The sequence below is a fragment of the Narcine bancroftii genome, chromosome 7 (genome assembly GCF_036971445.1).
Source record: "Narcine bancroftii isolate sNarBan1 chromosome 7, sNarBan1.hap1, whole genome shotgun sequence".
NCBI lineage: Eukaryota > Metazoa > Chordata > Chondrichthyes > Torpediniformes > Narcinidae > Narcine > Narcine bancroftii.
Genome location: NC_091475.1, coordinates 6,060,508 through 6,082,385, shown reverse-complemented (window position 1 = coordinate 6,082,385; position 21,878 = coordinate 6,060,508). Strand labels below are relative to the sequence as shown.

General features: G+C 39.9%; 1 protein-coding gene across 6 annotated transcripts in view; it reads right to left on the bottom strand.

The window, feature by feature from the left end:
- The window catches only part of LOC138738437 (target of Nesh-SH3-like), a 207,561-nt gene that overhangs the window by 57,304 nt on the left and 128,379 nt on the right, over window positions 1–21,878 (bottom strand). For 4 of the 6 annotated variants that reach the window (XM_069888644.1, XM_069888646.1, XM_069888647.1 and 1 more), the window contains 8 exons: window positions 20,206–20,331; window positions 18,949–19,089; window positions 12,789–12,905; window positions 11,674–11,814; window positions 9,089–9,169; window positions 7,658–7,741; window positions 2,570–2,659; window positions 1,007–1,096 (listed from right to left, as the gene is read on the bottom strand). In XM_069888644.1, the coding sequence (XP_069744745.1) occupies window positions 1,007–1,096; window positions 2,570–2,659; window positions 7,658–7,741; window positions 9,089–9,169; window positions 11,674–11,814; window positions 12,789–12,905; window positions 18,949–19,089; window positions 20,206–20,331 (870 nt within the window). The remainder of the gene's footprint in view (window positions 1–1,006; window positions 1,097–2,569; window positions 2,660–7,657; window positions 7,742–9,088; window positions 9,170–11,673; window positions 11,815–12,788; window positions 12,906–18,948; window positions 19,090–20,205; window positions 20,332–21,878) is intronic. The other 2 variants (XM_069888645.1, XM_069888648.1) reach the window with 1 other exon arrangement.

Sequence of the window (21,878 nt, the reverse complement as noted above, 5' to 3'; positions counted from 1 at the left end):
TTAGAGTTCCGGTCAGGGACATAAAGATAACTCATGCCCAGGAATGCCTTTCAAATTTTCAGAAAGAAATGAAACAATGTAGAAATGGCCATTATAAAGTTTTGTTCTTCGGAGAAATAAAATCAATTTGTCATTGCTTTGCCTTGAAAAAAAAAAGTTGTACAACCATATTTCTATGATTGAGACAGGCAGATTGGCCTTTTAAGTTCCTTCAATAACTGGAATCCTGTGGCAATTCCTGCTGTGAGGGGAAAAATAAAGTTAATTGGAAAATTATCCACTGTTAATAGTAGGGAGGTCCAAAATTCCACCCATCCAACTTATGACAGCTTGGCTACCAAGGACAAAAAGCTTGGAGCTGCCTTAATTAGTTCTGCATTTTATCAAAATTAAGTTTAACCAACACCAATCTGATCGTAACCATGAAAAGGGGCAAGTTGCAGACTGTAAAATAAATATGGTGTTATATACGGAAAAGTAAATCATCTCTACATAATACAAAGTGACTGCTTGCACTTTTTACACAGCCAATGTCATTCTTCAGATTTGAAATGTATTACATTACCAAATTCCACAAAAAACATATGAAAAGGTCTCCATGCAAAAGATATAACCATATCGCAACTTCTTTAATAAATCAAATCTGGATTCGCAAAATTTCATTTGTGCCAAATACTTAAGTAGAAAACCTTTATTCGCCTTGACTTAAATGGAAGTGCAACGTTATGTTCTAGTATCATTCAAAACTTTAAGCGTGAAAAGAGTAATTAGCAAATATAATTGCATTTCTTACAGTAATAATGGATTTTCTTGCAAGATGACGGCAAATGAAATGTCTATAGTTTTTCAGGACGAGACATGCCACCAGAGCTCACCACAAACAGAAACAAGGAGGTACCGGAGTGGTTCCCATGAGTGGGGGTTCGGGGGGGGTGATGGAGCTTTGGTGAGCTCTGGCAGCACTGCCCCCTGCAGTGAGCGACGTGCATGACAGGCAACCTATTACCTTTCATCTCTTTGTCTTCTTTGTTATCAAGTTCAGATCTTGGAGTTGAACTGAACAGATGGGAAGTTTCAGAATTTGTTGCTTTAGGGGCTAGAAGAAACAAACAAAATAGTTTGCATCTTTGCTAATAATAATCTGTTATTGATTGGAGAGTTATAAGCACCGTAAATAAATTAATGGCTCCAAAACAGATAGTTACAAATTTATCCACACAATGATATACTTGGGATTTCACTCTTCAATTTGTTGCGGTCAACTAAAAACTGATTGAAAACGTTTCTGAAGGACACTCAGGACTCTGATTTTTTATTTCTTTACCACATAGCTCAATCCTTACAACTCCATTCAACCCATTTAGACCATGCCAGCTACAAAAACAATCCTGTCAGTCCCTTCCTCACTTATTTCCCAGTAACTTTTACTCTTCCACATGCCCATCAACTTTCCTGATTTTCCTGTCACCTAAGTACTAGTAGTGGTCAACATACTGACCAATCAGCACATCTTTGGGATGCAGGAGTGAACGAAAGGTGAAACCCCACATGGTTGCAGAGAGAACATACAAACTCCATGTGAACAGCACTGGAGGCCAGGATCAAACCCAAGCTGCTGGAGTTGTGAAGCAGCAGATGTCCTGGCTGGACAACAGTGCTGTCCACAATCATGTTTAGAAATCTCAGTCAATGAAGAATCAAGCTGTGTGCTGCATTATCAGGTGATGGGTGAGAAATTAATTCATCCATGCAAAAACATGTTGTTTGGAGCCCCCAAAGAGGTGTCTTCCCCCAATAAAATTCTGGCATGAACTTGGTGGACCAAAGGACCGGTTTCCCTAATGCATCTCCCCCTTTGACTTCAGGATTCCACCTGCGTTGCATGGTGCCAGACCACAGTTGAAGCCAATCACTGCCTTTACTTCCTTCATCTCGTGCAGTCACGTCGTTGGACCTATAAATGCGAAGCCCCTTTCACACTTGTACCCCAGTAAATCAGCCATTCAGTGTCCCGGGATAGGAATCGGGGTTTGGCCTTGCACACTAGACCACTCCTAACCGGGACACTGAACGCTTTCGCACTCGCAAGGGTCTATCCCCGGCATTCGTTCTGTTCTGCCTTTAACAGGAAGTGCCTTCAGTGTTGCACACTTCCCTGATCACAACACCGGGGTCTGAACTTGGGGTCGAGGCCGGCAATCCCCGGCGTGAGATGACGTCATCTGACACCGGCGTTGAGCAGATTTTGCTTTCACACTTGCCACTTTAAAGGTGATTCCTGGGATCACTGGCAAGTGTGAAAGGGGCTTTAAATTCCCCTTTGGAAGAAATAGACGATACCATTTTTTTGGAATGGATCCAGCTCTCATAGTCAGAGACTGAATGGTATCTTGTTTTCAGTGCCACTTTCTGCATCGAAAATCCAACTACTTTGAGACATTTCCTTAATGCAAAGTAGACATTACTAAATGTAAAATGATATAGCAAATTTGAAAAAAGATTATATAGTAATATGTTCTTTATTGCCAAGTAGCAGATTTGGCACAGCATCACTGTTCAACACAAATACCTTTAAATTCCTGGTCTTCTGTATCACTATTTTCAGATATCGGAGCTTGACTAAATGCATTAGAAGTATCAGAGTTTGTCAGCTCATGGTCTGCAAGGGACAACAAAAACAACCAAATAGAAACATGATGTCTTTAACGAGAATCGCACGGGGACTGTACTGATAACTTGCGTTTTCCAGATATTCGCCATGCACCTAGGTAATTACAATCTACAGAATCCAAAAGGATGTGATGAGGGCATTGTAACTGAGCAGTAGGATATCGAATGACTGAGTAACTGAGTGAAAACTTAGGAAGTGGAGCTTAGTGGAAGGAAGTGCAAGGCCAAAGATTGTTCATGATCTATGACTGTAAATGAGTGGAATTTAGAGGGATCTTTGAGCACATGAATCACTAAATAACAGCAGGCAGGTCCAACAAGTAGTTAAACGGCATTTCGGACTTTATTGTAGAGCAGTTGTAATTTAAGAATTGTGAGGTGTTGTTACAATTGCACAGAGTTTGTGAAGTTAAACTTGAAATATCATGGAGAGGTTTGGGCACCTTACCTAAAAAACAATAAAGTAGCAGTGGAGGCAGTCCAAGGGAGGTTCACCAGGCTAATTGCTGGGATGAGGCAGTTGTCCTATCAAGAGATAGGGACTAGACAATTTGGGTCTGTATTCCATGGAAGAATGAAGGTGACCTTAGTCAAACATACAAGATCCTAAAGGGTAATAACAGGGTAGATGCTGAGATCTTTTCAAAAGTTAAAGAGTCAGAAATAGGGGGACGTGGCTGCAAAGGAGGGGTTGTGGTTTAAAACCATGGTGCCCAGAGATTTCTTCTCTCAGAGGGTAATGAATCTTTAGAATTCTCTGTCCCCTAGGTACAGAGGATCACTGATCGATAGATGCATTTACAATGGAAATGGATAAATATTTGGAAGATCAGGGAACTGAGGGTTTTAGGGACCTAACACAAAAGAGGAGCTGAGATCAACATAGATGAGACACATGAATGGCACCCTGGCTTGTCGGACCTGATGTTCTCTTCATATTTCCTCAATCTTGTACTGGTCCGTGAATACGATTCAGACATGCAACTGCCTTAGGTGCAGAGAGATGCACAATATAGTACCCATGGCTTCATGCAAAATACAATATATTGTTAGCTGGAAACACTTTACACAAACATGCAGAACAAACAAGTGATGAGCAACATTTCTGAAACAAGACCACGTGACTAAAGCATTAACTGCTTTGTCACCATTTAAAATGGAGACATGCCTTATAGACCCTCTATGATATGTGCTTCTCCAGCAATAGGGCAGGATGACGAGGTGTTATCCATAACGTGAATACATTGAAAGGAAGGCTGTACAGATGATTACTTAATGGATAAGGCCATCTGGCACATCCTGCATTTTTACCGTTCAATGTATCAACTTACCTGTTTGTCAATGAAGAGACCTCGTTGCAACAGGCCATCTAGGCAAACCCCCATTATCCTGCTCTCAGCCTATAGACCACTATGCCACGGTATTTCAAGTATTTCTTAAAATATAGTGAGAGTATCTGCTTCCATCCCCTCCCCAGGCAATGTGTTCTAGATCTCCTTGACCCTCAGGTGTCACAGTAAAAACACAGAAATGCTGGAGGAACTCAGCATTTAACCTCCCTAGGAGGTTAAGATATATTACCGACATTTCGGGGTGAGTAGAAACAAAACCATTCAGCAGATCCCAGGAAAGGTATCGGCTTATTTTAAATTTGTTTTACTGATTCCTGGTGAGATTCCAGTAATTAAGAACTTGCCACCTGAAGAATATAACTGACAAATTGTTCTACATGTTCCACTTCGTCTAGCTTTGCTAGACATCAGTGATGTAATGCTATTTCGAACATCAGCTTTATTTGGGAAAACACGATGGAAAATTTGACTCAAGACATGACTCCAAAATTAACACATTTATCCAAGTATCAGTGTGTTTTTAATTCAGGTCCAGTCACTTCTTATTCCACTTGTTACAGCTCTCTGCCGGCCTCCCTCTCCCCCACCTGTATCTTTCTGACCATCACCTCTCCTCAGTCCACTCATCACCTAATATCCCTCCCTCTCTTCTTTCTACTGGCCATCTTCCCATCTATGGGTGAAGCGGTTAGCGCAGCGCTGTTGCAGCGCCATCGACCGGGACCGCAGTTCGAATCTGGCGCTCCCTGAAAGGAGTTTGTGCGTTCACCCCGTGTCTGTGTGGGCTTCCTCCAGGTACTCCGGTTTCCTCCCACCATTTAAATCGTATCAGGGAGGGAGGTCAATTGGGTGACACAGGCTCGTGGGCCGAATGGGCCTGTTGCTGTGCTTGTATGTCTAAATTTCCCTCTCCACCTTGAAGAAAGGTCTCAACCTAAAATGTCAACTTTCCATTCCTCCCCCCCACCCCGGCTGAGTTCCTCCCGCAAATTGTCTGCATCCAACGTCTTTCACTCTGGATTCCTGCATCCAATAGGGTCCCTTGTGTCTCCTGTTACTCCTGTTTTATTGCCAACCAAACAACTGTGGTCAAGGAAAATCTTTTTGCTGCAATGTTTTGCTCAGAATTTATACGTCTCTTCATACCAGGTAACTGGATATTACAAAATGGACAAAGACATTTTGTTTCATTGCTGGTAATATACCTGCCCAGTAGCAATAAAAACAGATTCCCTAAAGGCCTATTCTGTCTTCAATAGCATGGATTTATTTCAAATTGTTCTTTAATAAGAGAAGCTCCTGAAGTGAGACTTAATGCGCACTTGGAATTCAAGCTCTGGACTTTTTAAAAAAGCTGGCCTCCTTAAGACTAAATCGAGAACACTTTGAGACCCTTCACTTTGCAATGGAGGTCGAATTGCCTGCAAGTGGCAAGCCTGCAGGGATTCAGTCAGCACTGTGCTCTGAAAGTGAAAGCTTACCTCACACATATTCACTGTTAATTTTCAATTGCCAGTTCAATTCTCAGCAATAAGGCATGTTGAGAGGCAGAAGAAGTTTCTCCAGGTGAAACGGAGAAATCTTTATCAACCGGTTAAACCACAGCCTTGCATAGCCATTTATGAAAACTGTCAGGTTCTGAAGATCACTGAATGCAGAATTAACCTGGAATTTCCAAGCTAATGCTGAATGCCGGCATGTCCCTGAATCAGCATTAGAATCTTCTACTCTGCTACAAAAGTCTGCTCTTGTGTTGCATTAGTGACCTCAGGGAAACCAGCAGGGATGCTGGGAGATCCGACTCTTGAGTTTGCACTGTGTTAAACATGATAGTACAGCACATTAAGTGAAGAGCAGTTATCAGTTTTGGTGGGGGGGGGGGGAGGGGGAGGGATTAAGTGGCTATTTATTTGTTAGTTTCAATGTTTTTATTTTTTTCAGTATGAAAGTTTCAGAAGGAGAAAAACATTGAGGCAGGAGCAGAAATGGTATAAAAGGCAGGCTTAGTGGTCAGTGCGCACTGAGGGCCAAAGGGCCCTGCTGTGTGACTGTTTAATATTGAAAAATTACAGCCAGAGAATCAACAATATATATATTTTTTTTAAACTGGTCCCAAATGATATTGAACGTTAGCAAATGTCAAAGCTGTTTTCTTTGTCTAGTAGTGTCTGCCAAGATTCCCCCTCTGTTGCCCCAGCCATGCTGAGGAACTGGGACCCAGGCTTCCAGAATAAGAATGTACCGAGAGTCTTGCCAGAACAAATGGAGAGGTTCATCACCAGTCCCCATTTGTGAAGCAGCAGGGAATTTGCCCCATTTAACAATTTAAAATCACAAAGCCAAACATTTTAGAACAAACCGTTGAAATGCTCCACTAAAAATTGTACATTGCCAGATACCGCAATTGCTCTTTTACAGATTTTCACAAAATGCTGGACTGCCAACTCGAGGTAGGCGACCCATCCTACCCCGAACCCCAGCCTGCTACGGCCAGACGAGGGCGTGCCGCCCAATTTGTAGCGCCATCTTCCAAGAGAGGTGTGTTTAGCATTCCCCCGCACAATTAAGCACGGAATAATCTTTACCTGACCATCCTCCCGCAACCAGACCCAATTACATTCGAGACAAGCTCTTCCTCAAAAATTGCCTCCATACGCACGCCCTCCCCCATCTCCAGTTTTCATTGCACACAGAATATTTTGGGAGGATCAAGAACCATTTGTTGCCATGCAGATTAATGGATTTGGTGTTCAGGTGGCAGCTTCGCGGGGTAAGTGCTGGAGAACTGATACTATCTCTCCATTCATTGCGGGACTCCATGAGGAATCCAACATTGCAGTACAGTAGAAGAAGAAAGATGAGCAACTGAAGCAGGGATCTGAAGCTAAATAAGCGCAAAGAAGGAGCCCAGCACTTTTATGAGTTTGCTAATAAAAAAATGGCCCATTTTCTAGCCAATAAGAATAGGGAAAGCTAATTATTAACTCCTCAAAGGCACAACAATTCCAACATTTACAAAGCCAAATGATTACAAGGTGAGAATCAAAGACTGGATGTAACAATATTCCAGCATTGAAGTACATAGCTGAGAGGGTGATGGGATGATATAAGCATTCTGTTTGAATGCCTGCACACCATGACAGATTAGTAACGTTAATACAGACAAACGTAGCCAAACCCAACTTTTACAATTCGTGCAATGTAAGGCATTGACCAGTAAGTTTATTTTGTAGAAGATCAATCAAAAGGCACAATGTGCTCTGCAGTGACCACTTACCCAATACAACTGTCGAAGAAATAAACCAGAGATTACTTGGGTCAAATAAAACGGTGACTCAGTTTTTAACATCACAGACTGTTATCATTTCGGACATGCATTAAAATGCAGAGACGATCTCAAACATAGTCGAGTAAATAGATGATCATTGATTTAGCAGCATTATAAATTCAAAGCTCAATGTCAATTCACTAGCTTTTATATATTTTCAAGTGTAATGTCTTTTGGATCTCTTTATATATTAACAGTAAAAAGTTAATTTGCCAAAATAACAGAATTCTAGAATGGGTTATTTCACATATTATCAAATTAATTCTGCTTAACATTATACAGCATCATTGCAATTCACATCAAGTACCTGTGAAAGCCTTGTCCTCTATGTGGTCAGAAACAAGGGTGGGAATGGACACGTGGGAAGTGCCAGAGGTTGGCAGCTTATGGTCTGTAAAGGATGACAAAAGAAACCAAATGCAAATTTTGTATCTTTACCCAGAAAAACAAGTGCCAATGCCTGCTTTTCTGGGTGTAACATTTTAATTGGGTCAATTAATTAATTAAAAATAACAGAAATGCTATAACCAATGAATTGTTAAGAAAAAAGTAATGTTTTAACTCCAAAGACTTAAAACTGAGGATCCCTGGGTGGAAATTTCAGTATTTTCCATCAATAAAAATGCCAGTACTGCCAGAGTTGCTGTAAAAGCCGTGCTGCGGTTGGTGTGGCTCTGGGGCGGCGGAATCAGAGCTCTGCTTCAACGGGTACAACTGCCCGATCCAAAAGCCGCTCAGCCCCGTACAGGCATTAAATGGCCGGTTATAGGAGCTGATAGTGTTTTTCAATCAAAGTCCTGCAACAATGGTTCTGTGCCCAAGATGGCAGCGCCCATGCTTGGCAGAAACCATGAGAAGCTGCAGGCTCCAGGGAGTGGCGGACTGGCCAGAAAGAAGGAGAAAACCCCCTCTTCCCCATTGGAGATGGAGTTGACCCCTGCAGGGCGGTGGACCAGCGAGGATCTCAGAGGTTGAGGGACCCACGCAGGTTGCAGGTCACTTGTGGTCGGGGGACCTGCATGGGCTGTGGCTGCTGGAGATGGGCTCATGGGGACCAGGTATTGGAGGTGGGATTCGAGGGGGTGCCGAGGGCAAGGAGAGCTCCCGAAGAACCACAGGTGCTGAAGACTTCCTGAGCTCATCGGAGGTTTGGATCTGGAGCTCGGGCCGCCAATGAATAGAACAAGTGTGTGTGCGGCCGCAGAGGCCACGGGAGTGCTGGAGATTAATCCATGGACACTCGGCGACTCTGAAGGGACGCTCTTTTGCTTCTCTTTCTCTCGTACCAGACAACGCTAATCGTGACTCTTGGTCTGCCTTACAGCAGGCAGAAGGCGATTTCCCGACAATAAAGGAATCTTGAATTTGGATAATTATGTGGAAGACATCAATTGCAGCATTTTCAAACAAGTTAGCCTTAATATTCTTTTGCGTATTTGTCCTTAACACCAATTCTTAACAATTCCTCAATATACCTGCTTTGCCATCATTTAAATATTCTGTTGCAGCAGTTTACTTTCATGCGGTCAAAAAGAAATGATCACCTGGCAAACCTCAACCTAAAATTGAAAATAATTCTATACAAGTTAAATATTAACTAAATGTTCTTAAAGTGTCGAACACACGGCTGATAGAGAAAAAAAGCATGCAAAATTCTGAATCAAGCAGGAGGTGAACGTGCATAAAATGTCCTCCTTTGTCAGTATTTACTATTTAAAGCCTGGCTGCTTCTGGATACCTGTCAGGTTTTTCTCTCTTGTACTATAAGCATGGCTTGGATTAGACGATTTTGTGGTCTCAATTGTTGAGGGTTCGTGGTCTGTAACAGATAACAACAACAAAAAAAACCCTGCATGAAATAAACAAAGAGAAAAATGCACAAGGGTGGATTATGTGAGTCTGGGTGTGCGATTGGCCCGATAGTCTGTTCCTGATGTTTCGTATTCTGAAATGTTATTGGCTTTTCCAAAAGAATAATGCTTCCTTGTACAATTCCCTTATTCCATGCAGAAACTAGATTTCATTCGAATCAAGGCAATGAATGAACTTGAGATATGAACGTTGAAATGTAATTTTCTGTAATAAATGGAAGGTGGTCGAGTCTGCACAGAAACAGGTCAAACTTGTCCATCTCAACCATGATAATCACATTTCCTTGCATTAAATCCATAGCCCTCTACTCATTTCCTATCCCAGAACACATCCAAATGCTTTTTAAGCATTGTAGATGTATCTGCTCCTGACTCCTTGTTCCAAGGACTCATGGCTCTATGTGTGAAATACTTGCTCCTCAGATTTCTCTGCCTTACCTTAAACCTAGTTTTAGACTCCCCTGCCCTGAGAGAGAGAAAAAAAATCATTTTACTATCCATCTTTTCTCTGCACCTCATAATCTTGTAAACCTCAACAAATTCACCCCTCAGACTCTGATGAGCAATCTATCCTTGTAACTACAGCCCTTCTTTCCAGGCAACATCCAGGCGAATCTCTTCTGCAGCATCTCTGACACTACCTCATCCTTCCTGCAGTATGGCAACCAGAATTGTGCACAAGGCAACCTAGTCAATGTTTTGGCCGAAGTCAGTCACATTCTGATCACGTGTGACCATCATCTTCCCTACCCTTCGAGCCTAATCCTGCCAGTGAATTACTAACGCAGATAAAATAACCTGAAAGTGGCACAAATTTCCATGAGGAAAATTATTTTCCATTTGTATGCTGTTGAAAAAAGCCCAGCATAACATTAATGTACCAACATTGCAGAGTTGACCCTACAGCGACATCATTAATAAGAGCAATGAATTCAAATGTGACTACACATTATGCAATTAAAATCACATTTCAAATGACACCAAACTACTATCTGTTGGTCATAAATTGAACACAGTTTTCATCATTCAGTGAACAGTTTCCAACATTCAGGGATGGCACCGTTAGCTCAACACTGTTACAGCGCCAGCAATCAGGACCAGGGTTCGAATTCTGTGCTGACTCTAAGGTGTTTATACGTACTCCCCATGTCTGTGTGGGTTTCCACCGGGGGCTCCGGTTTCCTCCCACCGTTCAAAACGTACCAGGGGTTGTAGGTTAATTGGGCGGCATGGGCTATTGAGCCGGAAGGGCCTGATACCGCACTTTATGTCCAAATTTATAAACGTAGTGAAGTGAAAGGAATTGAGTGTGTGCAGTCGAACACATCCAGCAGCCATGGTCAATACCAGTAACCATCATTAATTTATTCCTGAATGTTCAGAATGATTACTTCAGAAATATTCAAAAAAAATTATACAAGATTAAGATGGAAATAGACAAGCCATGCAACATCATTATTTTCATGTAAAAAAGGTGACATCTTCATCCGACACATCACAACAAATTAGGCGTAACAATTTGACAAACACGTTACAGCCAAGCACAGCATCTAGGTTTCTCAGAATAGACATGCTGCCTTAATATGTCAACAAGGTAAGTAAAATGTTTTAAATTGCCTCATTTCATATCCATTTTGCTAACATTTACACGTAAGGAAGTGCACTGATCTGTCCGATACATTTTAGACAGAGGTGAACTGCGTAACCAAGTGGTAGTTTAGAATGTGTTCTAAATTCTTGTCAAATGTTATTTACAGCTGTATTTACAGATATCTTAAATTTGCAAAAGCACAAATATCACCAAAGTATCTGCAATGTCAGGAACTGTCATCTTAGCAAGTTCAGATCAGGAGATTTCAATGAATATCCCAGGTCAAGATTAAACTGGTCTGGTTCAGGGGATTAAAATGGAAGCCAGATACAAAATCCTTATCGACTCAGTAAAATAATCTCTGTGGATCTTGACGAATATAACTGTAATGTTGGTTGTATCATTTTAATATTAAACTTAACCATGAATTATACAACTAAATTACTAAGAGAAAAGAACTAATTAATTCAAAATTATTCCAAATAATTCATGGAAGAGTACACTAATAATTAGTAAGTACATGAAGTAACATCATTTCAATCACATGAAACTTAATTAGTATTCGATAATCTTTTATATCTAAGCTGTGAACTCAACAAAATCTGAACATTAACCCCCCAAAAAATGAGGAAAATACATCAAACACAGGAAATTTGCAACTGTTACTCGTGTCATTCGTGCAGTGTGACAACATTGAATAAGCTGCAAGCGTTATGGTGGAGTAACAATTAAAAATGCTCGACGCACAAGTGACCCGAACACTCACAAAACTGTACAAACATGACAGAGCCATTGCCACATATGCTCCATAGTTCCAGCACTTTAACACGAGATCTAAGGCACAGATATTGTTTAAGGTACCTGTAACTTCAGTATCTCTTATCTTAACATGCTCAGATTCTGGAATTGGACTGTTCACATTAGGAGTATCAGTGGCTGGCAGCTCACCGACAGGTATTAAAGTGAACACCTTAGCAGCGTCTGAGATTTTCACTCTGTAGTCTGAAGGGATAAGAAAGCTGGATACAAAATTCTGTTCATCCCAAGAAGATTACAAGCTATTTTAATGAATAACATTGAATTACAGAATATTCTCTGCTGTACCAAATTAGCACAATTTGTCTTATTCTTTTGATACAAAATGAAATGGGACAAAATGATATCGCCCTTACAGTACCAACCAAAGTGTAAGATTACTTGATTAATTCAATAATAAGCAATGATACACTGACACACATTTTTCCTGCTATGGAAGGATGATACCAATGCGACAGAAAGTTAGGCTACGTACTCCAATGGGTGCTTGGGTTATATTGTACACGTGTAAAGTGCATTTGCTTGTCAGAGCATGCAACTAATACAGTGCGGTGCCCACATATGATTAAATGCAATATTCATGGAATTGAGCAACATTTAAAATATGTTTTGCATTTGGTAATTTGTCAATGCAAAGTGTATTGAATTGGTAAAAAATACCATTAATTACTGATTACTTCAGAAATATTCAAAAAAAATTATGCAAGACTTAGATGCAAGCCATGCAACGTCATTATTTTCATGTAAAAAAGGTGACATCTTCATTCGACACATCACAACAAATTAGGCGTAACAATTTGACAAACACGTTGCAGCCAAGCACAGCATCTAGGTTTCTCAGAATAGACATGCTGCCTTACAACAAGGTAAGTAAAATGTTTTAAATTGTCTCATTCCATATTCAAATTAATTGAAGAGTCATCAAAAAATAAATTTCGTGAGTGGTACAGCAACTTCATGAAGCCTGGTTTTTTTTTCCTTCTCTCCATCAACAATGCTAATTATCCCTGGATAATTATTGCAGTCATGACCACATTTGGCTGGCAAAATGAAGCTGGGCCGTGGATTAACTATTCCCGAATAAAATACTTTGCACAAACACCAACAAAATACTCTGCATTTTATTCACTTTTAGTACAAATGCTTGTTGATAAAAGTACCTGCAGTTTCAGTATCCCTTAACTTAGTATGCTCAGTTTCTGTTATTGGACTGATCACACTGGAAGGATCAGTGACTATGAGCTCAGGATCTGGTGTTAAATGAGGCACTGAATGGTCTGAAGGGTTAGAAAGGAAGTCAGATATTAAATTCTTATTCTCTCAAGGAGGTTACATTTGGAGTTGTTATTAAACATCATTATTATGTTGGAATATAACATTTTTTAAATAATATTAAGTTAAATGGAATGAAACACAACCATAAGACTGAAGTAAGCATTACATCATATCTTATTTAACAATGCTATTCAGACAAGTGAGACAGCCACATTCTCCATGAGGCTCTTATTAATATATACAAACACACAGATTAATTTCTCATCCAATAACAAACTTAAAGTGTTACAGCTATGGTAGGTTAATTCACAGTTCAATTCAAAATGCAATAAAATAAGGGAGTTAGCGAAATAATTCAACAAGCAAGATATCTTTAATTCCAGGAGTTCTGCATTAGATTCCTTCATCTAATTTGTCTCTCAACTTGGGAATCAACTATAGCACACACTTTACACTCAAGATGAACAAAGATTTAACTGAAACATTGTGGGAAAGAAAGATATTACAGAAAGAAACTACTTTTCTGATACTTTACACGAAATCTTATCCTGCACACAAACATTTCCTAATCTGCAGTTTGGGCTCAGAGCAGAAATGCTGGTGGAGGTTCTCGAGAAGTCCTTTTTTTTTATAGAGAGCTTCTGATTTGGAGAATACTGGACAGGTTAGGAGTGCCAGAGACTGGCACCTGACAACCGGAGTAGCCAAATAAATGTTGGAGAGTCTTTCTACAGGATAAATGCCAGTGTTGTTTTGAAGGATATAATTGAACCATTGGTCAGTGTTCAACAAGTAAGCATCTAAACATAACTATGAATTATTACAGAATCGTCTCAATGTATTCGTTGCATAATACAATTTTAGTATTAGTATTAGTATTTAGTATTAGTATTTAGTATAAGGGTATTAAAGGTTACGGAGAGAAGGCGGGGATGGGGTACTGAACTTTAAGATCAGCCATGATCTCGTTGAATGGCGGAGCAGGCTCGAAGGGTCGAATGACCTACTCCTGCTCCTATCTTCTATGTTTCTATGTTTAGTCGAAGTATCACCCGTACAACAGCAGCATGTACATCCAGCTGCTTTTCATCGAGTACAGCACAGCTCTCAACACCATCATCCTCTCAGTACTGGTCAGCAAGCTTTAATACCTGGGCCCCTGCACCTCTCATTACAAAGGGATCATCAGTCAGTGTGAATCGGCTACAATGTCTTCTCCTCAATGACAATGAACACAGGGGCACCTCAAGGATGCGTGCTCAGGCCACTGCTCTACTCAGTGGCGTAGCCGGGGGAACCTTTTTAGACCGGGGGCTCACTGCTCCAGTCTGCTGTGATGTGCTGGTGGCCCACCACCAGCACATCACATTCACAGTGGAGTTGCTCTCTGCTCCGGTGCACTCCATCGGTGGGAGACATTGGATATATGCGTGCAGCTTGTTTGCCTGCGTTTCCCGGGTCCAAACCCAAAACCTCACTTCTCTTTGGCATTTTGCATTTCATTTGTGTGCATCCAGCAACAGAAAAAAATGAAAAATGAGGTGTGCGAGTTTAATTTTCACTGTTAAAAGTGGCTCAGGCCCCCGCACTCTCTGGGAAGAAACTTCATTTCTTCAACACTTCTTCCGTCGCATTAGTACAAGAACCATTGCTCACTGACCGATCCTGACAGAAGACTGAAACCCGTTCGTCTTTGCAGTAGCCCATAATTACTTTGAAGCCGCTTGGGCTGAACTGTGTTGCAGTGCTGTTAGCGTTGATTGATCGTGTGAGGGAGCTTCCAGTAAATGCTTCATTTGCTCTTGATTAGTCCACGGGCATAGCTGTTTGCACCCTTCATTTCTCCCACCCACCTAACCCGTTCGCAAAGGAGCGATCTCTAACCCCAAGTAAACGAGAAAATGCACATCTGATAGGATCCAGTACAGTACACAAAAGTGCTGAAGAAACTCAATGGGTCTCGCAGCATCTACAAAAGCAAATGACGCAAATGATTTTCCTGTGTTGAAAGTACGCGCGACAGTGCGCACTGAATGCTTGTGCAAATGTAAACTTGAAATTGTTCAAGATCATTTGGGCACGGCCAGTCTCTCTCTCATGGCAGTATTGGATGTTTTAATATCATGCAAAAATGATTGCATTCTACAAAGTAATGGACTTAGTTAAGACTGAACTACATTACTTTAGGTCACTAACCTTTTGTGCACGCATTCATCTCCTTCGTGTGTTGGTTGCACGTGCACACAGCATTGTCCCTTTTTATGACCTAGCTCCCCCTAATGTTAGAACCTGGCTATGCCCCGTCTCTACGCCCATGACTGTGTGGCTAGGTACAATTCAAATGCCATCTACAAATTTACCAACGACACTATGGTCATTGGGCAGAATCATAGATGGCAATGAGGAAGCCAACAGGCGTGAGATAGATCAGCTCATTGAGTGACCTTACATTCGACATTAGCAAAATTTAGGACTGATTGTGGACTTCAGGAAGGGGAAACCCAGAGAACACAAAGCAGCCTTCATCAAGAGGTCAGCAGTGGAAAGCGTAAAGAACTTCAAATTTCTTGGTGTCTGAAGCTTTATCCTGGAGCCTTCATGTCAATGCAATCATGATAAAGGCTCGCCAGTGTCTACACTTCATTAGGAGTTTGAGGAGATTTGGTCTGTCACCAAAGTCTCTTGCAAATTTCTACATGTGTACCGTTCAGACTGGTTGCATCACCTTCTGGTATGGAGGTACCAATGCACAGGTCAGGAAAAGACTATGAAGAGTTGTGAACTCAGCCTGCACCATCATGGGTACTAGTCTTCAATCCATTGAGGACATCTATCTACAAGAGGCGATGTCTCATGAAAGCAGTCTCTGTTAACATGGACCCTCACCACCCAGACTATGCCCTCTTCTCAGTGCTACCATCAGGAAAGAGGTACAGGAACCTGAAGACAAACACCCAATGGTACAGAAACAGCTTCGTCCCCTCAACCATCAGATTTCTGAATGGACAATGAATCACGGATACACCTCACATTTTCTCTTCTTTTGCACTAATTCAGTTATTAAAAGGTTATAGTAATTTTTGCACCTGTAATGCTGTCACAAACCAACAAATTTCGTGACACATGTTCATTACAATAAATTCTAGTTCTGATCAAGCAACTCATGCTCCATTCAGAGGCACTCGTTTCACCATGCCAATATTCTTCAATAAACTTCTAAACTTGACTGGCCAAACAAGAGCTTTATCAAACAATCTCCAATTCAATGGAAAAAGCTCTATTAATTACCAAGTCATTCAAAGGATTCTTTTTCTTAATTTCAGGAGATATTCAGAGGATTATTCATTTTGTGCTCACTTGCATTACAGTTGACCAAGTTCCATGCAAGCAATCTTATTAACAGCATTCCAATCACTGATTTAACTGGGGAAAACATATGGCACAACACTTGGAAAGAATGTTCTAACTCCCTGTCATTGAAATGGAAGCATCAACAATCAAGGCACAAATATTGTTCAAAGTACCTGAAATGTTTTCCAAGAACAATCAGGTATTAGGCTTGATTAGATTAGGAATATCAGTGATTCTCAACCTTTTTCTTTCCACTCATATACCACTTTAAGTAATCCTAATGCCATAGGTGCTCTTTGATTAGTTAGGGATTGCTTAAGGTGGTATGTGGGTGGAAAGAAAATTTTTGAAAAAGGTTGAAAACCACTGTTTTAATCGTCCCTCATTGACTCGTTATGTGCACGGTTTCATAACTCCAAAGGAAATGGGCCAATGACAATTTTTCTCAAGCAAAGTTTTCTCAAGAATTGGGTCGAGAGCAGTGATTTGCAATCTTCCCTTCCCACTCACAAACCACTTTAAGCAATCCCTTACTATCACAGAGCACCGATGGCCGAGGGATTACTTAATGTGGAATATGAGTGGGAAGAAAAAGGTTGAGAATCACTTGTCTAGCACCTATATGATCATATTTGGAGTGTCAGAGCCTGATCTGAAGACACACAAGGAAGCCTGATACAAAATTCCATTTCTCTTAATAAGATTACACAATTGACTTTATGATATTGAACAACTGGCTGTAAATTCAGTCGAATTGAATGTTATATAAAATTATACTGAACGGTCTCAATGTGACCAGTACTTCTCAATCTCTCAACTATATGCTCTATATTTACACTTCAAAATCATACAAAAATAACATAACAACATTATTCCCATCAGTTCATATGAATAATGACATGGTAAGTTGACAGATAAATACCCAGCAAAGTTACTAAATACCATGAAATCAGCTGAAATGGGTAAGCTACTTATTTCCAAGAGCTATGCAATGGATTGTGCTCTTGAAATACATCTGAATGGTTTGCTGTTAAATATTCTTTTCCTTCATTCACACCCAAGCCACAAGCATTGTCAAATGGACTTGTAACCTTTGATTTCCTGCCCTCGAATCTCCAGGGAAGGGGATAGGATTGAACACATTGGACATTAAAACGAGCATGTTAGGAATGTCGGACATTGGTATCTGAAGATCTGAGAGGGTAAGAGGGAAGTCGCATTCATTGTCTTAAGCTTGCAAGAAAAGAGTGCCTGCGTTGATTAGATGACTAGGTCTATTTTACTGGCTATCACTCCACTGTGGTAATGCAGTCCAACTGGTCCTTTCACTATATAATTATATTTGAATATCTTTAGACTATGAATTATGCAACAAGACAGAGTTATCAAGCAAATGTATTGAGTAATTAGTTCAATGGTATTAATTAACATGTTGACTAATTCATTCAACCAATCATTTTTGAACAAAAAGGATTTTCATATGTATTATATGCCAAACTCTATGTAATTAGTTTCCTCAGTGTCAAGACTACTTAGTGTTGGACAATTTTTCAAAAACCACAGTCAGCTGGCACAAAGGAGGGTCGGCCAACCTCTTCATTTAGACATACAGCACGGTAACAGGTCGTTGCAGCCCACGACTACGTATCGGGGGCGGTGGGGGGGGCGTGGTGTAGGTTCATTGGGCAGCACGGACTCTCAGGCCGAAATGGTGTCTGTCTAAATATAAAATTAAAAGGTTGGCCACCCTTGATCTAGAGCAGGGGTGTCAAACTCAAATTCACAGAGGGCCAAAATTAAAAACTTGGACTAAGTCGTGGGCCAAACTAAATATTTATTGAAAATTTTCAACAACATCTGCATGTTTTCTCTTCTTTCAACATATGTAATGTTAAACTTTTTCTTATTAAAATAAATGTTTAATAATAGTTTTGGTTAAACTCTTTCCAGAAGAAGCATTAACAATTGAGAAATAAAATATTCAATAAATAATATTTCTCTATAGCCTTTAAGCTCCTTTTAAATGTATTTTTTTTTCACAAGCCAACAAGTCAAAAAAATAACAACTTGCTTCAATGACAAACAGGTTTGTCTTTTAAAATGATGAACATATCGTCTGCCTCCCACCTGTCTTGAAAGGTCCTGTTTTCTGTCTTTCGTTTGGCCATTTTTGGTAAGGGGTTTATTACATGTGAGTTAGGCGACAGGTCGCAGATACTAATGAAAGTAAAGAGAGGAGGTGGGGGCAATTAGCGGGCTGACGGGCCGGCACCAATGCATTTGCAAAGCATTCTGGGATTCGTAGTATTAGCTGTGCATGTGCTATACTGGCGCGGCAGCCAGCGGGCCAGCTCTAATACATATTTGATATGATCTTGCGGGCCAAATATAATTATATCACGGGCCAAATTTGGCCCGCGGGCCTGAGTTTGACATGTGTGATCTAGAGCCTAGCAGTTAAATAAATGAGAAAGGCGCGTTGATGAAATAGGTGAACCAATGTAAGTATAATGATGAAGATTTCAAGCTCTGTATTGTTCATTTCAATTTCACACAATTTGTGGCACTGAGCAAGTTTTATGCATGTCATTATCTTAATTCTGATAAAATGAAATGCAGAGCACAGGTGCCCTAAATTTCTTACACCTTAGTATAAAATTCAACACATTGCACATTGCATTTTGTCAGAGGTACCTGTAACTTCAGTATCTTTTATATTAGCATGTTCGGGCTCTGGGATTGGATTGATCATATTAGGAATATCAGTGATTGGCAACTCATGGTCTGGCATTAAAGTGACCACAGCTGTAAAATCTGAGCTTGGCATTTCATCATCTAAAGGGATAAGAAGGAAGGTAGACAGAAAATTTGTCATCTCACAAGGAGATAAACAGATGTTAATTGACAATTCTAAATTACTGCATCAAAAGGAATAATGACATTTGATCAGGAATGGCAGTTTTCATGCAATATTCAAATATATATATATTGTCTTACTTAATTAATTCAAAGTGTCTGGTATGATATGGTACACCACAAGAAAATCCATGCAGCTGTATTATTCCCACTTGAGAAGTGCAATTTCTTATCCAACAATAACAAAGTCATTGCTCTAGAGTCGATTAGATAAAACTGCTGGCCAAATAATGTTGAGGAACAGGTCTTTAGACCATCATATTCATATTAACTGAATTACATCAATCCCATTTACTACATTTGGTCCATAAGCCTTCTATGCCTTAGTGATTCGGGTGATTAGGAACTCTAGGTACTCTTAAGTGATATGAGAGTACAAGCCTCTGTCAATTCATCAGGATGGAAATATTTTCCTTTGATTTTTTTTTCTAACCCTCTTGCTCCTCCATCTTAAATCTATATGCCCTTTAGTTTTAAACATTTCCGATAGAGGGAAGAGTTTCTCATGATCCACTTTATCTATGCGTCTCATAACGTTATATATGATCAAAAAGAGCCTCTTTAGTTTCCTGAAGAGGATAGAAGGCTTGTATCTCATTTGCCTTTCTCACCACCTTACATACTTGTGCTGCCACCTTTAGGGATTTATGTACTTGAAAGTCCCCCTCTCCTTCAGTACTCGCTAAGTTTATCATACCCTTATTAGACCTCTCGAAATACATCACCAAATTATGCTATTAAATTCCATCCAATTTATCACCAAACCATTGTTACCCAAGAGGATTCTTCCTCATACATGTCCTTACCAATGTAATTTCTCTTAAGCAAAAGATTTATTAATTCACAATTTTTCATTTCACACTTTGCCTCAACATTAAACAGGTTACAAGAGTTAAGGTGCGTGAGCTCAACGCAGATTTAATTGTAAAAGCAGAATTTCTCTAGGCTAAATTTAAAGAAAACCTCAACATGAACTTATAATTATTTACTCTATTCCTCAGTGCACACACAAGACACAAATGTTATGGAAGGTACCTGTAACTTTAACATCTCCTATCTCTCCAGACTTGGGTGTGGGATTAATCTTATTAGGAATTTCAGTGGCTGGTGGATCAGAGTCTGGGATTAAATTGAACACATCAGAAATTGACACCTCATGGACTGAAGGAATAAGAAAAAGCCAGAAACAAATTTTTAATCTCACTTGAAAATGATTCGAGTTACTTTCAACTAAATGATCACACAAATGAAAGTTGTTACAATGCAACAATGTTGAATAATAAATTGTACTATTTAAGCGAATTTATTTTTACAGTACCAAACAGAATGTTTTACCGAGTTATAAAATGATCTATACAAAGGCTACAACAAATTAACCATGCAGCAATATTTTTCACTATTAATAATACTTTTTACATCATAATATTCACAAAGTTCAATAAAACGACGGCCATTCCATGCACAGCAATGTTCCTACGACATAAAAGTGATTTGCCATTCAATAAACTGCAACAAAATTGATGTGATCGGTTGATAGATGGTTGAATACCATGCAGGCAGCGAATGGACAATCGCAGACACTTTTCAGACAAGTAAACCAACATTTAGCAGCGTACGTGTGGAATATCAGCTACACAATGTCACTTAACAACGTGGAGCTTTTTGGCACATTGATGGCGAATGATGTACATGATTCTTAGTTTCACTTTCAAGATAAAAATATTGCCATCCATGCAAGTAACTTGGGTTCTGTATCAACAAATTTAGATTTGGAGACGAGATTAAACACCACACAAATGCCATTACCAGATCGTGACCTGAGCATAAACTAAAAAACTTAGAAGAGTCAAAATTTTGTAACAAATATTCAGGGTAATAAAAGTGAAGCAAGGTGCAATTTTTAAAAATATTCTTATGAGTTATTCTCATACAAATCTAGGTTTCTAGCACTCGAATTCCAGATGCCTTTTGCCTTGGCAAAAGATGCCCTGCCTTCTAATGGGATAACACAAACCTCTGCACTTTTTCTAATTGTTGGACAGGGATGTTTATGCGCACTGAGACCCCAATGGTTGGTCTGGGCAATAGACTGAATCGGGAGAAAATGGCTACTTTTTTTTATTGCACAGTCTCATTGTTTATCATTCATTTTTCATGTGCAAATTTAAAAAAATCTTAAATGTATTTTTAAAAGGATATTCAGTCAACAACATATGACACGTTGGTATCCAGTAAGCCAGGGCTTATCAACAGTCTAAGCCATGCTGCAAATAGTGAGCTGTCAATGCTAAGGCACACTAGTTCGGCAAAGACTCTGGGCACTAAGTGAAAGATTCTATCACACAATCTATTTAGCTCTATGTCCACTGATTTTAGATGTTACAGAAAACATTCCCCTATTGTTGATAAATTAATTCAATAATATACAGAGATATTCAGACAAGAATGGCATAATGGCAGAGAGGCGATGAGCGATGTTCATCAAAGCTAATTATTACACAATAAACTTTCCAACATGAAAGACTGAGCAAACACCTGACAGGCAAGCAACCCCTAAACTCAGAGAAATAAGACAACGACAAAGCGACCCGACAAAAATAAGCATGAAGCATAAATTTCATGAAATCCGCAGCAGATTTTGTGTACACTGTGCCACAACATTGAATGAGCTGTATGCAAGATAGCACGTGGACACATTTTAACACTCA